At 40.9% G+C, this 14,074-nt stretch overlaps 1 protein-coding gene across 2 annotated transcripts in view; it reads right to left on the bottom strand.

Annotated features, from left to right (window-relative positions):
- Nucleotides 1–14,074, bottom strand: part of sorcs2 (sortilin-related VPS10 domain containing receptor 2) — a 598,225-nt gene that overhangs the window by 18,701 nt on the left and 565,450 nt on the right. For both annotated transcript variants that reach the window (XM_067991267.1, XM_067991275.1), the window contains exons 19-25: nucleotides 9,604–9,790; nucleotides 7,428–7,561; nucleotides 7,204–7,327; nucleotides 5,276–5,388; nucleotides 4,426–4,551; nucleotides 1,299–1,398; nucleotides 146–248 (exon numbers count right to left, since the gene is read on the bottom strand). In XM_067991267.1, the coding sequence (XP_067847368.1) occupies nucleotides 146–248; nucleotides 1,299–1,398; nucleotides 4,426–4,551; nucleotides 5,276–5,388; nucleotides 7,204–7,327; nucleotides 7,428–7,561; nucleotides 9,604–9,790 (887 nt within the window). The remainder of the gene's footprint in view (nucleotides 1–145; nucleotides 249–1,298; nucleotides 1,399–4,425; nucleotides 4,552–5,275; nucleotides 5,389–7,203; nucleotides 7,328–7,427; nucleotides 7,562–9,603; nucleotides 9,791–14,074) is intronic.

Below are 14,074 nucleotides of genomic sequence, written 5' to 3'. Positions count from 1 at the left end.
GGGTCTCCTAGTTGTGAGTCCAATTATCTATTTCTAGCAACTTGGCCACTTGAAGAAATGACATCTTTTGATTGAGTTCGGGTCATAGATTCTCTCCCAAGCTTCAAAACCCTTCTGCCTCAGGTCCTCCTAGTAAACCACCTACCTCTTGAACTTGTGTAAGATGAAAACTCCAATGACGAGCAGGCAAATCACAAACATAACCACGACAATCAGTATGCCTTTCCCTCCAATGCTTTTCTGGGAAACTGAAGAAGAAAAAGTTGTCACAATACTCAGACCAATAACAGACTATTTTAACAATCTAATATATGAGTACAATACACTCAAGGTTTTTAGTCCTCAAGGATGTCTCCTCCCTGAAAAAAGACTATTGATTTATCTCTACATACAAAAGTAGGAACTTAATAAAAGGAATTCTCTTCTTTTCCACAAGAAAACTTTCACTGACAATAACAAATTAAATGGGCTTTTCACAAATGGGATTAAACTAAATAAGATATAAACTGATGGGGATTGGTGTTTAATATTTATTCACTGCACTGTAACATTCTATCGTAATTTGCTGTATCCTAATTCATTCCACATAATCACTACAATGAATTTGCACAGGCCTGAATTGAACACTCCTGGTGGAAAGCCACCAGGACTGTGGTTTAAGGCCCACGAATTAGGCCCGGATACAGTGGGTCCCAATCTCACTGCTGAGTTTCCAGGGTCGGGGGCTTGTTTGGAGCAGAATCTAAGTCCACCCAAAAGTGGCTCCTCATGTCACAGGGGGTAAGGCTGGGGAGGGAATTCCTTGGCCTGGACTTGCTTCAGCCTGTTGGAAGACTGGTGGCTGGTATGTGCAGATGAATGAGGCAGATCAGCAGATGAAGTGGGGCACACTTGGGGGATCCAGGTCCAAAGTGTGATTAAATTTTTTTTTTTAGCCCCTTTACAAAGAGGGGTGAGAGCCACAAATATAAATCTTCTGTGCCAGTGGCAGTGGTGCCATCCCAGAGTGGATTTGCAGGACCACATTTTCTGGGTTCCCTGTTATGGCTAATGAGGGAGCCTCTCCCTGACCCCGGAAAGTCTGAGGCGATCAGCAGCGTAGACTCCCAGCCCTTATGCACAGAAGTCAGACTTGTGGATTTTCAGCCCCAACATTTGCGACGTTTTGCAGAGAACAGGAACCAATGTCAACATAGTGTCAAACACATCTTTATTGATGAACAAGTTGAATGTAAACATTAGAACACAAATTGTTTTTGATACTATTCAGCCCTTAGTGACTTATAAGGTGGCCTTACCCGCTCTATAATCAGCCAGTGTAACAGTCACTTCCACCCCTGGTTTCAGAGAAATTTTAACTTGGCTTTCTGTCAGAGCTTCTATTAAGGATTCAATCCCCTGGGGGAAAAACACAGAAACAAGCTATCAACTGATAGCACAGAATAAATTAACGCATAGCTCAAGCTCCGATGTCAATCACCTCCATTCTCAACACTATCAGTTCTACCGAGAATTCATTGTGATTTTTCACTTACATTAATGAGCTAATTTAGTGCCAATTACCATAGATACACTAAGGAGAGGGAAGCAGCTCAGTTTGAGGCTCATTTCAGTCCGAGTCGAATTTGCCAAAACGCATGTACTAAATCAAATTTTTACTTCATTCCACCTCCGTATCTACTACTACCATTATCAATAATCCCCACAATTTACTAAAGTACACATGTATAATTGTAACACAACACTTCAAGCTAGAAAAGAGAAGGCTGAGTGGTGACCCGATAGAGGTCTTTAAAATTGTGAAGGGGTTTGACAGATGTTTCTACTTGTGGGGGAATCCAAAACTAGGGGTCATAATTATAAGATAGTCACAAATAAATAAATAATAAATAATGATAATAGAGAAACTGGGGTTGTCCTCCTTAGAGCAGAGAAGGTTAAGGGGAGATTTGATAGAGGTATTCAAAATCATGAAGGGTTTTGGTAGAGTTAATTAGGAGAAACTGTTTCCAGTGGCAGAAGGGTCAGGATCCAGAGGACACAGATTTAAGGTGATCGGCAAAAGAACCAGAGGGGAGATGAGGAAAAAAAAAATTACACAATGAATTGTTAAGATCCGGAATGCACTGCCTGAAAGGGCGGTGGAAGCAGATTCAATAATAGCTTTCAAAAGGAAATTAGATAAATACTTGAAGGGGGAAAATTTGCAGGGTTATGGGGAAAGGGCAGGGGAGTGAGACTAATTGGATAGCTCTTTCAAAGAGCCGGCATAGGCAAGGTGGGTTAAATGGCCTCCTTCCGTGCTGTATCATTCTATGATTCTATAAATCCAATAAGGAATTCAGAAGAAATTTCTTTACCCAGAGAGTGATTAGAATGTGCAACTTGCTACCACATGGAGTGGTTGAGGCAAATAGCATAGACGCATTTAATTGAAAGCTAGATAAGTACATGAGAGAGAAAGGAATAGAAGGATATGGTGATAGGTTTAGATGAAGCAAGGTGGGAGGAGGATCGTGTGGAGCATAAACACCGGCATAGACCAGTTAGGCCAAATGGCCTGTAACTTCTATGCAATTCTATGTAAACTATTTATCCTTATGCCAAAGGTTAAAACATCTCTTCTCTGATCGCGTACACAGTTACTGGTCTCGCACTTAAGAATATAACAAGCAGTTGTCCTACCTGAACCTTTCTAGTGCCATAAGAAAACTTGTTCATCAGTTAAAAATGGAATTTGTTTCACAGGCATAAGAATTGATGGCCTCCCTAAAGGTTGCTTCCTCCCAGCTAGATGCTACTTCAGATATAACTTGATCTTGATCTTAGAATTTTTCCAGTGGCAACTCTAGGTTCCAGACAATGCCTCCAGGCTGCCATCTACCCTACCATCTCCCCCAAAATAAAAGATAATTCAGGCTTCTGCATTATGGCTGAACAATTCAAGCTGACGACGAAGCCCCAAACTACTTGATGAGAACAACTGGCATTTATATAGCGCCTTCAATGTCGAAGTGTAATCAGAGAAAAAATAGACATCGAGCCAAAGAAGGACAGATGAGGAGGGGTCAAAGAGGTGGGTTTTAAGGAGGGTCTTGCAGGAGGGGAAGGGGGTAGAGAGGCAGAGTGATTTAGGGAGGCAAATGCAGGAATGTCGGATCCATGGCTGTTTTGAATTGGTTGGCGAGTATTTTTAGTTGGACTGACCTTTTAATCTGGAGAATAGGAACAAACATGTAATGCTTTAAAAACCTGTTACTATCACCCTAGTGCTAGTCTACAATTGTTTGCTTGGTGAAGTAAAATCACCTGCCTGTATTTTCCTATACGTGGATTACATTTAAATTGGCATTAATTATGTAAGGGTTTCTGAAGCCTTTTCAACCTTTAAACTCTGATTGTTAATGACTAGATTAGGCAATTTCAGTTGGCAGAATCCAGCACACAATAGTCCCCATACTTAACATTTAAATTAGAAGTCAGTTCAGAGAAGCCTAAGGTTCCATTTATTAATTTGATTATAATTATTAAAGTACAGTATAATTATAGGAGATCAGTATAATTGTAGGCAATTGTACACATGTACTTCACATCACTCACAATAATGCTTATGGAAATTCCAGTACATGTTTACAGTAAAGATAATTATCTGAATTTTACACTTACACAATAGGACAGCTCATACCACAAGAACAAAAGCACCATAAGTCAAGATGCACATAAACCTGAATGTCAATATGAGTATCATCAGAAAATACAAATACCTACATGGGGACAATGTTTACACTGTCTGCCTCCCTCCCCCCGCACCATCCTAACCCTGCATCCGTCTCCAGCCCTACATCCCAAGATGCAGCCTCCACTCTTTGAACTCTGGCTTACTGTATGCTCCCTCTCCCTCTACTCCACCATTGGCGGGCAGAACCTTCAGCCATTACAGCCCTGCACTCTGCAATTTTCTTCCTAAACCTCGCCACCTTGCTACATCTCTCCCCACTTTTAAAAGCCTTCTCAAAGCCTACCTCTTCAGCCATGATTTCAGTCATCTCGCCCAACCTTTCTCTTAACTTCTTCAAAGGGTTATACCCAAAGCGTTAACTTTTTTTTCCTTTTTCCACAGATGCTACCTGACTTGCTGAGTGTTTCCAGCATTTTCACTTTTTTGTTTCAGATTTCCAGCATCTATAGTATTTTGCTTTTATTTTTCCTTCTCTTAACTCCTCCTCAGTGTTTGTCCCTCCACTCCCACCTTTTGTGAAATGCTTTGGGACATTTTGCTATGTTAAAGGCAAGATGCAAACGTGAGTTAATGTTGCCTTTATGTAAAACTCATGCCTTGAACAATTCTATAAGTTTGGCTGTTTTCTTATAGCTCTGACTTATTTTTATATTACCAACTTTCCCATAAAGGCTTAAATTCGGTACCTTGTCAGTGGCTGTGCTTCTTTTCCTCTTTGGTTTCTCTGTCGGTGGAAGCAGGTACAGCTCTGCTGTGGTGGGCAGGCCCACTCTTACCACTGTCAACAGTAATTCCTCAGGTATGCTTGTTGTCTACAAAGACAATGATTACTACATTTGGCAAAATATTTCAAAATGTTGCGTCATTATGGAATAGTGGGATGTGAGTTTCGAATAGGTAAACATTGAGAAAGGATCTTGAAACAGGAAAATTTGAAAGATTATGGAAAAAGGGCAAGACAACGGGACTAAGTAAATAGCTCTTTCAAATAACCAGAACAGGTGCAATGGCCAGATGGCCTCCTGTGCTGTAAACTTCTATGATTCTGTGACCTGCTTTGAGCTGGAAAGGCCGAAAGGCCTATCTCATTCCTACATTGTTATATTCTCAGTCAGAGTAGTCAATAAATAAAATAGTCTTTGGATCGTGAGACAGATAAATCTGTCAACTTGGTCCTTAAGAAGATCGCATTACACTTTGGTTGATAGTGACAGGTGAAAATGGGCTTAAAACATGCAAGATTACTGGGCAGATATTTAACTGTTTAAATGGTCACTTCATCCTGGAAGAGTAGTAACAAAGTAGTGCAGTAAGATGGTTCAGCATCTGATACATTGAGGTAGATTTCCAACTTGCCACCTGAGCATCAGCTGCTGCTATAGAAACCACCCGATCTTTCATTTCCATTTTCATTTCCCGGTTAGCAAGTTGAAAATCTACCTCAGTCTGCCAGCTTGGAATGATACTGCATAATCATGTTATAGCTGCTCTCAAGTATGTGATTTAGAGTAGGGTAAGTCATTTATTAGCAAATACCTCTGCTAAAATCCTCGATATAACCTGTCCAATATCTTCTCTCCATTCTGGCACATTGGGATTGTAACTGTCGATGTTCTGAGAAAATTCAAGAGGTAGGACTTCCAACTGATCTGAAACAGAAATGCATTTGTACTGGAACTGTATTAAATGTTGATGCTACGTTTGTTTAAACCATTTGAAGGCCACTGTCTTCTTCAAAACAATTTTGGTAAACTTTTTGTTTGTCGAAGAATCAAAGAGCTATTTTGTTATAATGGCATCATGCTCAAGTGATGCGATGATTCGCAAATCCCTGAACCAGCCAGGCAATGACATGGCCTATCTACTTATGTCAGCTGATCACTTAAAGATCAATCCTCCAAATGCATGCTCCGGGTATAAAGCTTTGCTCACCTGCCTGTGTATCAGGAATTGGTGCCTGCGCTCCTCACAATTTTCCGTCCATTAATGCTGGGAGCATGCATTCAGAAATTTGGCCCTTTGGTTAATTTGCAAACATGCAGCACTTGTTACTACTTTGAAATATGGAAAACTAGCTGTGGCATACGTCCTTTAAACAACAGTGTTCACCTCACAGACACATTTGTTGGGACACAACTTCAAAATTTTAATTTTTGAATTCATTACATACATACTATTAACCATGCAGAGATTATCTGGATTGCTAATAGGACACTTATTCTGTTGACAATACAGGATAAATTTATTGATCCCACATTCCATAGGGAGCCATGGTCAAAGAGAACGCAAGTTGGAGGGCAAGGCTACAAAACAGCAGTGCCAATTCTCCAACCCACACTCCCTTTGAGTGAAGCTCCCCATTGGGACCTCAGGGTCAGTGAATTTATGAACTAACACGAACACATTTTTGAAACGGTTGAAATCAGCTTCCACAACTCTTAATTCTTCACTTTTCAATTAGGCTCAAACTGACTGGCAAATTTCCAAAGACTCACTAAAGTTTTTTTGGTGCAAACAGTAGTTGGGGGGAATTCTCCTCTGCAATCCCGCTCAAAATCGTGCAGGACCGTGGCAGAGATGAAAATTTGGGTGGTGAGGCCTACCCCAAATGGAATTTCCCTCTCCCTCCCCTGCCCTGCCAGGACTGGCTGCTTCTTCCCCACCCGTCACATGCAAATGGTGGAGTGGGAGGGTGGGGCCATGTCCCTCCCCTGCCCTGCCAGGACTGGCTGCTTCTTCCCCACCCGTCACATGCAAATGGTGGAGTGGGAGGGTGGGGCCATGTCCCTGAAGGATTTCTCTCCTGTCCACTCCACTTACTGCCACTTTTGAGGCCGCCATGTGCAAAGTGGCAGTAGGCCCCAGAAAGCAGCAGTAAAAGTCTTGAAGGCTCCCAATGGAGGAAGAAGGCCTTGTGGTGGACTCATCTCCCTCCGGACAGCCTCAAACATTTACCTGCTGAAAGCCCCAATCTCAGCTGAGGCCTTCAGTGGGACAGCTGGTCCAATTTTCGGGGCTCTCCTGCTCGTTAAAGATCCTTCGCTGATGCTGGGATTTTCCGCCCTCGCACTGCCGGACTCTCTCCTGATGGTGGAAATCCTACCAAGAACTCGATGTACATAGTAAATGACCCCTCATCTGAGGAAGTGGGTCAGGTTTTAGGGTGGATCAGGAGGGGCGGCCAGAAGTCCAGCCCTGGCGGAAATCCGCCCGAAGAGAAGAATTCCGGCAGCTATTGTCTAACTGATTCCTTTACACTTTGCCTTGCAAATCCCTGAACCAGCCAGGCAATGACATGGCCTATCTACTTATGTCAGCTGATGAACAGATGTGTATTACACGGTATTACAAAAGTTTTGCACACAAAGTTTTACCGATCTTTCACTTCACTGTAACATATCATGTAAATAACTGTTCAGAAACAGATACAGACCCACACTTCAAAAAAAAGTTGGATTTCTTACCAAATATCCTCACCACCTTAGAGTCCTGAACCATGGAACTGCCACATGAGGCCTGGACTGTGATTTTAATCTGACCGTTCTCACTAAAGCTGGTTATGAGACTGTTCTCCAGGGTAAGACGAGGCTGCAGAGATTGGTGCAAAAACATGGAAAATATTTTCTTTTTATTGTTTCAAACAATACTTCCTAATTTATCAGTAGACTATGTATGAGGTGACACCCACCTCAAGCTTGTCCCCCAGCCACCACTGGAAGACTGTGAGGTTGGAGTTGCTGGGCTGCACCAATGCTGATAGATTCACTTGCTGGTTCCTGCGAATGACCGGCAGCGCCTCCAAATGTACCACCTGGAGAGGAGCTGAGGAGACCAAGTACATTTGTATCAGCAAAACATTTGTACAGAATGCTACCCAACCAATAAGCCTCTGTACAAGATTTTACTTTATACGTACTGGTTAACTCTACATTTTTTCCCTACGCATCTGAGTATTGCATTTCTTTTTCGACTTTCAAACTATACACGTCTTTCTGTTACATAACAAACACAAAAATAACATTCTGAAAATTTAGCATGTGGAGTGATTTTGGGCTCGTTGACATGAGTAATGTCAGTTTTGGGGCGTGCAACACTTCCCATGTTGTACAGTGAGTACTCCTGACTGAGATGTAGCAAGGTCAGATGCATCATAAACTCCCTCCATTCTGTTTCAACAATGTGCTGTAACCCAAAGCTCTCTATAATTTTCCATTTCCAGCATTAATCAATCATATGTCCTCTTCGAGTGAGACTGCTGAATTGCCCTAATTTCTGTCTTCTGTTGTAACTTTGGTAGGAGATCGATGGAACCCCTCGAGAAATGGTGTAAATAGCTGAAAACGGACGTTTACACCTTTTCTCTGGGGGTTGTGCCAATCTCTGGCTGAAGTTGCAGTGGCAGATCGAGACCACGCCCATGGAAATTCAGGGCCAATCGGTTTTGTGCAAATTTCTGCTTAGTAGGAACTGGCTGAGGTTACCCAAATTCATGTAACATTGGATATTTAAGGACTTCTGAGCGAGGGCAGTCTTTCATTCCATCAGTCTGGGCTTGTTACAAAGCCAGGTTTCAGATGTGTGAAAGAACAGCATTCAACCTTGTCCCAGGGTTACATTTCATTTTTAATTTTAGTATGGAAGCAGCACTAGAGTGAACAGAAAAATAATCTTATGCATATTTATGTAGTTACTAGTCCCAGCTTAAGTATTGGTTCCAGCCAGCATCCTGTTTACACAACCAGGCTCCTACCGTACCAGAGCTTTGTGCAGCCTGTGTTACATGTACCCCGAGAACTCCTCTGTCAGTAGTTCAAATTTAAGTGACCGTCTGCACTCAGTAAATGTTTACACTAACTAACTACAAGTAGATTTAAAAAGTGTCCAGAAGGAGCAAGGAACCTCAGGAACTTTTTAAAACTTGAGTTACAAATCACGCAGGGTCAAATTAAAATGGTCCTCCAGAAGTCCTATTCTGTTTCTCTCCATAATTGGTTGGACCCTGACTCCAGATTTACACTACAGCTCATCCAATATAACTTCGGCAGAAGGTCAGCAGAAAGGCCAGAGAAACTGCATAAATGCTCATTTCTCTCTACATTGCAACAGTGACTGCACTTCAAAAGTACTTCATTGGCTGTAAAGCACTTTGGGATGTCCTGAGATCATGAAAGGCACAATATTCTTTCTTTCTTTGTTCTTTCTTTCTTTGGCAGCGGTTTGGGGAACCCCTTTGGGAATTCCACCCCATAGCGTAAATGCACTCATAACAATATAAGCTCTCAATCCCCACTTATATTTGATGTTAATCCTGACTCCATACTATATCTTTTTGATTTTTTTATTTCTACGTTAAAAGCTGTGAGGTACAAGTGCTCATGAGCAGCACAAATGAGGCTAAAATAACAAAAGCAATGAAATAAAACCAGTGAAAATAATCCCATTATCACCTGCCCCATTACACCAAAGCCAAATACACTCGTCTGAAGTTTTCTTTTTTAGTTTACTCTGAAGAAATATGACAGCTTGTCAAATATTGTTACATGTTTTCACAAACAAAATGGACACTGGCATACACATACAGAGAAACAAACTTTCCTATCCTGAATGGGAAGATTTCTAATCCTGAAGGTGCAAAATTGCAAATTCAGGAGTGGATGGGCTTGACTGTTTCTTCCTGCTATAATATACTGGCTGTTCAAAACCATTCTACAACATGCAGATTTGCTGATGACCTTGGCTATGTGGGGAAATTGTCACGATTCGTACAAAACTCCATCTCTAACCTCTTTTGCGGAATAGTGTCAACAAATATTTTATTGGATGTAACAGTGCTCCAAGTATACTTTTGTGCTGCACCAACTTACAGTTAACCTGGATATAAACCATGGCTTCGTCAGATCCTGCAATGTTTTCCGCTTTCACAGAGACACGGTAAATTCCTGGTTTTTCATATCTGTGCTGAATTGGTTCATCCATCAGTGTAAGGTTGACATAAATGGCCTTAAAACCATCTCCAAGATCCACCTGATATTTTGTGTTTAATGTATCACCCTAACAACAAAACAGAAACACCATTACAACAAAAGAGCATAAAGCACTGTTGATTATGAAGAGGTTTACTTTAGTTTTTATGAGTCAGGCAGACCTGTTGATTCGTAAGTCCCAAAATCCCAGTCAAATTAAGTATCTATCTTACTGGTAAGCATACTACACTCCTTGTCCCGTTAAGTACATCTACTTGGGCTCCCGTGATGGCTTAATCAATAAAGGCACATCCTGATGTAGTACCAAGGCATAGAGACTGGAAGCATCAATTACTGATCTCTCGAGTTGGCTGATGTTAGCTGGACACTACAATTTGCCTTAGCATCCCTGGGCTAGGGAGAGGAAGAGTCAGCCAAGAGTACCTGTTCCATGAAAACTATTCAATGACCCCTCCTGGAAACTGTGCACATGCAGATGTCAAGCAATAAGAGAATCGGGCTCAGCTGTGAGACCGTCCACAGATGAATAGTCTGCTGGCACTCTAGGCTCACGTATGAAGAATGGCCACTTGAGGCAAGGTATCAGAGGGCTTTGGATGCCTGTGGAACTGAATAATAGCAAAAGTGGGAACCTTCAGGACAGCAGTGGAGAACATTGAGAAAAAAAGGTTTATCTGCTCATAGCACAGCTTTTCTTTTATACTGATGGTTCCTGGACTGTTTATCAAGGAGAATCTGTGTGGAAACAAGAAACAGTTTGAAGTGACGTCACCGACAAGCAGTGAGCTGCATTTCTTCTATTTAATTTGTTGGCTGTCTTCCTAGCAAGAGCAATAACAGCATCAGAATTGATGCTTTGATGGCAGAATGGTCTGTCGTTTTGTCTCAATAAAAATATCCACTGTATAAAACACAGTGAAATCGGTGGAATTCAAATTCTTCCAAGTCCTGAAAACCCAACTGCCCCACAGAGTTTCTTTGTAAAGACAAAGCTGGCAATAATAATAAAGGGAATTATAACCCTCCTCCATAAAAAGTACATATCGATGACACTGCATAGGGTTATGTTTGACATGATTTACAACATACAAATAACAACGACTTAATGATTACTGACACCACATACGTAAGTGAGTGTAATACAAATCATTCCAACATTTTCCCATGGAATATTCTATTGACGCAAGCTTGGGTTTTGAAAAATCATTTTAGAAAAATGATTTGATGTGCTTGTTGTTTTGTTACCGTTGTTTCTCTGTGTCTTTTGTACTCATGAAGTTGATGGCTATTAATCCTGGAGAAGGGAACACTTTCACACTTTTAGTGCACTGTAAGCATCAAGCATTTAAACTCCCTTTACTCTATCTCCAACGATGTGTGTTAGCGACAAGCCCAGAAGAACATCCAGAGTGCACCAATGTGAAATTTTCTCGCAACTGCTAACTCAGAGACAATTTAGTCCCAATTATGGAAAATTGTGTAGTGGGAACTTGCACCCACTGGTAACTGGATTGATTTTGCTCTAAATTCATTTCACATCAGATCCTTACAAGAACTAGAGTTTAGACCATATTTCATCAGTTTGGATTGGATTCAAATCTAACCGTGAAGCTGAAAGCCCATCATGCAAACCCACTGCATCGTTGTCTCCCTACTTGAGTATCAAGAGATGGACCATAATATTAATGATGTAACAGTGAGATGATGTCTTAAAATGCTTTACAGCCAACATTGTTGTTCTGTGTATAGACATCAAGGAGTATGGATCAGAAGAATTGCTACAGGGATCTAATACATGCATAGAGTTAGGCTGGGAGGACATTATTTTAATTAAATTCTTGATGTCATAGTCCTGACAAGTTTTAGTTTGAAATACGTTGATTCTACAGGCCTGATATCTCAGTTTAATACACTTGTTCTGAACTGTCACTAAATTCATTTCAGACAGCTCTGATTTCTCAGTAGAAGTAATCAGACAGCCACAGTCCCACTCTTTGAAGTACTTACTGGCTTCTAATCATCAGCTGATGAATAGACTGCCTCAATCTGGCAGGTTAAATTGCTTGCTGTAAATTTTATCATTAAAGCGTTGTTTTTTTTCAATCAGTTTAAATATATGATTCACATGTGCAATTACTGGTATTATAGGATGGTTTTTCACAGAGACAACATCCAAATGTGGAAAGTCATTGTTGATCGGAAGTCCAGAGTGAAACGGATGTGCTGTGCTTCAATGATGCCACGTTCTCACATGAAGCGCTAACAACTTTCGTAACATTTTCAGCTGTGTACAGTTACAAAGCAAACTAACCATCTAGTGCTAGAATCTTTAGCTCATTCTAGGGCTATTAATAGAATGTTGTGATCATCATAAAATATATATATTTACTGAGAGCGACAACAAAAGGTAGCAGCTGTGATCTTATTAACACATGCACTTGATTTTATTCCTGTAATTTACGTCAGAGCTACAGTTGATGCTAAAGGCACTCTGTAATTGATTCTATTTGCTGGCACAAATTGGAAATTTACACTTCCATATGAATATCAATGCACTAATTTCCAGACATTTCTGGCACGATTTCAATGCTGTATTTTGTCTGAATTTTCAGGGGAAAATGGCTACAAGGACCCCCAGCTATTGAAAAGTCAACTGCTCTCCCCCATTCCTGTAATTGGGAAAGTTTTTCTCAAAAAAGGTTTAATTTCCAGTCTACTGAGTTAGCTGATCTCTGCCAAAGTGACAGCAGGGGCACTGTACTTGGTCTCAGTGTCCCGAGGCTAAGGAGAGGGGGAAATAAATCAACCAAGATTCCCAGTCCAATCCCAATAATCATCGCCGGTAAATAAACACATGGGGATATCAGGCTCTTCTGTGATAGCCATACAGTTCAATAGCTTCCTAACATTCACTAGTCACATGTCTAGTCTCACATATTGAAAATGAGAGCAGCGCCAGAGGCCTGTCAGTGCCAATGGAATATAAGTCAAGTGTCTTCAACAAACAAGGGGAGAAAACTGGAGGGTGGGAAAAAAGGCAGGAAATGGACTAGTAGTCATTAAATTATGGTACCATGTCTGTGTGCTTTTAGACTGTTTTGCATTTGTCATGTTAAGGAAATAAATGATTTGCTAAGATTTTCTACTTGTGTTGCAATTTACTAGATACCCATTATCACATTTGCATACAGACAGGTGTACATTGTATATATACTTTGTGGTACAGCCTGTTCTGGAATTTTCTTCACAATGAGGAGCTGTGTCACTGTGATTTTGAAGAAGGATGCCATGCAGGAATTAGAAAAGTTAGGAAGGTGACCAAAGATATGATCGAAGAGATAGGTTTTGAGGAGGTTTATAAAAGTGGAGAAAGACATGGCAAGGTAGAATGATTGAGGAAGAGAGTTCCAGAGTTCAAGGCTATGATGGTTAAAGGTTCTGTCGCCTATGATGGAGAGAAGGGGGAAATGCTCAGTGGGTTGGATGGTATGACGTAGAGCTGGAGGAGGTTGCTGAGGTAGGGTGAAGCAAGGCCATGGGGGGATTTACAAATGAGGTCTCAGATTTTGAACTCAATTCATTGAAGAATGAGTAACCAATTGAGATAACCAACAACAGGGACTTAGTATGGGTCTTGATTTGGACAAGTTGGAGTTTGTGTATGTTGGAGCTCAGCAGGGCAGTGAGGAGAGTGCTGGAGAAGCTCAGCCTGGAGGTGAGAAAGGCCTGGATGAGGGTTTTGTTAGTGATGGGAGAAAGGTAGCCAGATGATGTTACAAAGGAGGAAACAGACAATGTTGGAGATTGATAAGGATGAGGTTTAAAGCTCAGCTCAGGGTCAAACAGGTACACCTGAATCCTAGTAATTACACACCAAGCATCTGGTTATCTCCATGTTTTTCAATTAACTAATATTTTCAAAAATTGAGAAGAAGTTGTTAAGAACAACTAGCAACAAGACTGGGTGAGTTTTAAAACTGTCTTCAAAAATAACAAAAGAAAAAAATTATATTAAATGCAAATGGTTCACCTCAACTATGGTTCAGCCCTTGAGAGCCCATCATTTTCTACATTACAAAGAGATATGTATTGTAATGAATGGCTAAAACCACTACATTCAATCATCTTTAAAAAGACAAGAGCTCAGCCTCACTGGAGCTTGATATCAAGGGTGGAGTGTGCACCATAACTGTAACTCTTGGATCAGAATCTTCATAAACTACATTTTTAAAAAGTATTATTTTAATGTTTTTTTAACCTCAGTCCATTTACAACTAGTTAGTCTAATTTTTAAAAGCAAAATTACATAATTTAAGCTCCCTGATGGCTTGCTGGGAGGTGTGGCACTGTG

The sequence above is a fragment of the Heptranchias perlo genome, chromosome 1 (assembly GCF_035084215.1).
Source record: "Heptranchias perlo isolate sHepPer1 chromosome 1, sHepPer1.hap1, whole genome shotgun sequence".
Lineage (NCBI taxonomy): Eukaryota > Metazoa > Chordata > Chondrichthyes > Hexanchiformes > Hexanchidae > Heptranchias > Heptranchias perlo.
This window is presented reverse-complemented; position numbering and strand designations above follow the sequence as displayed.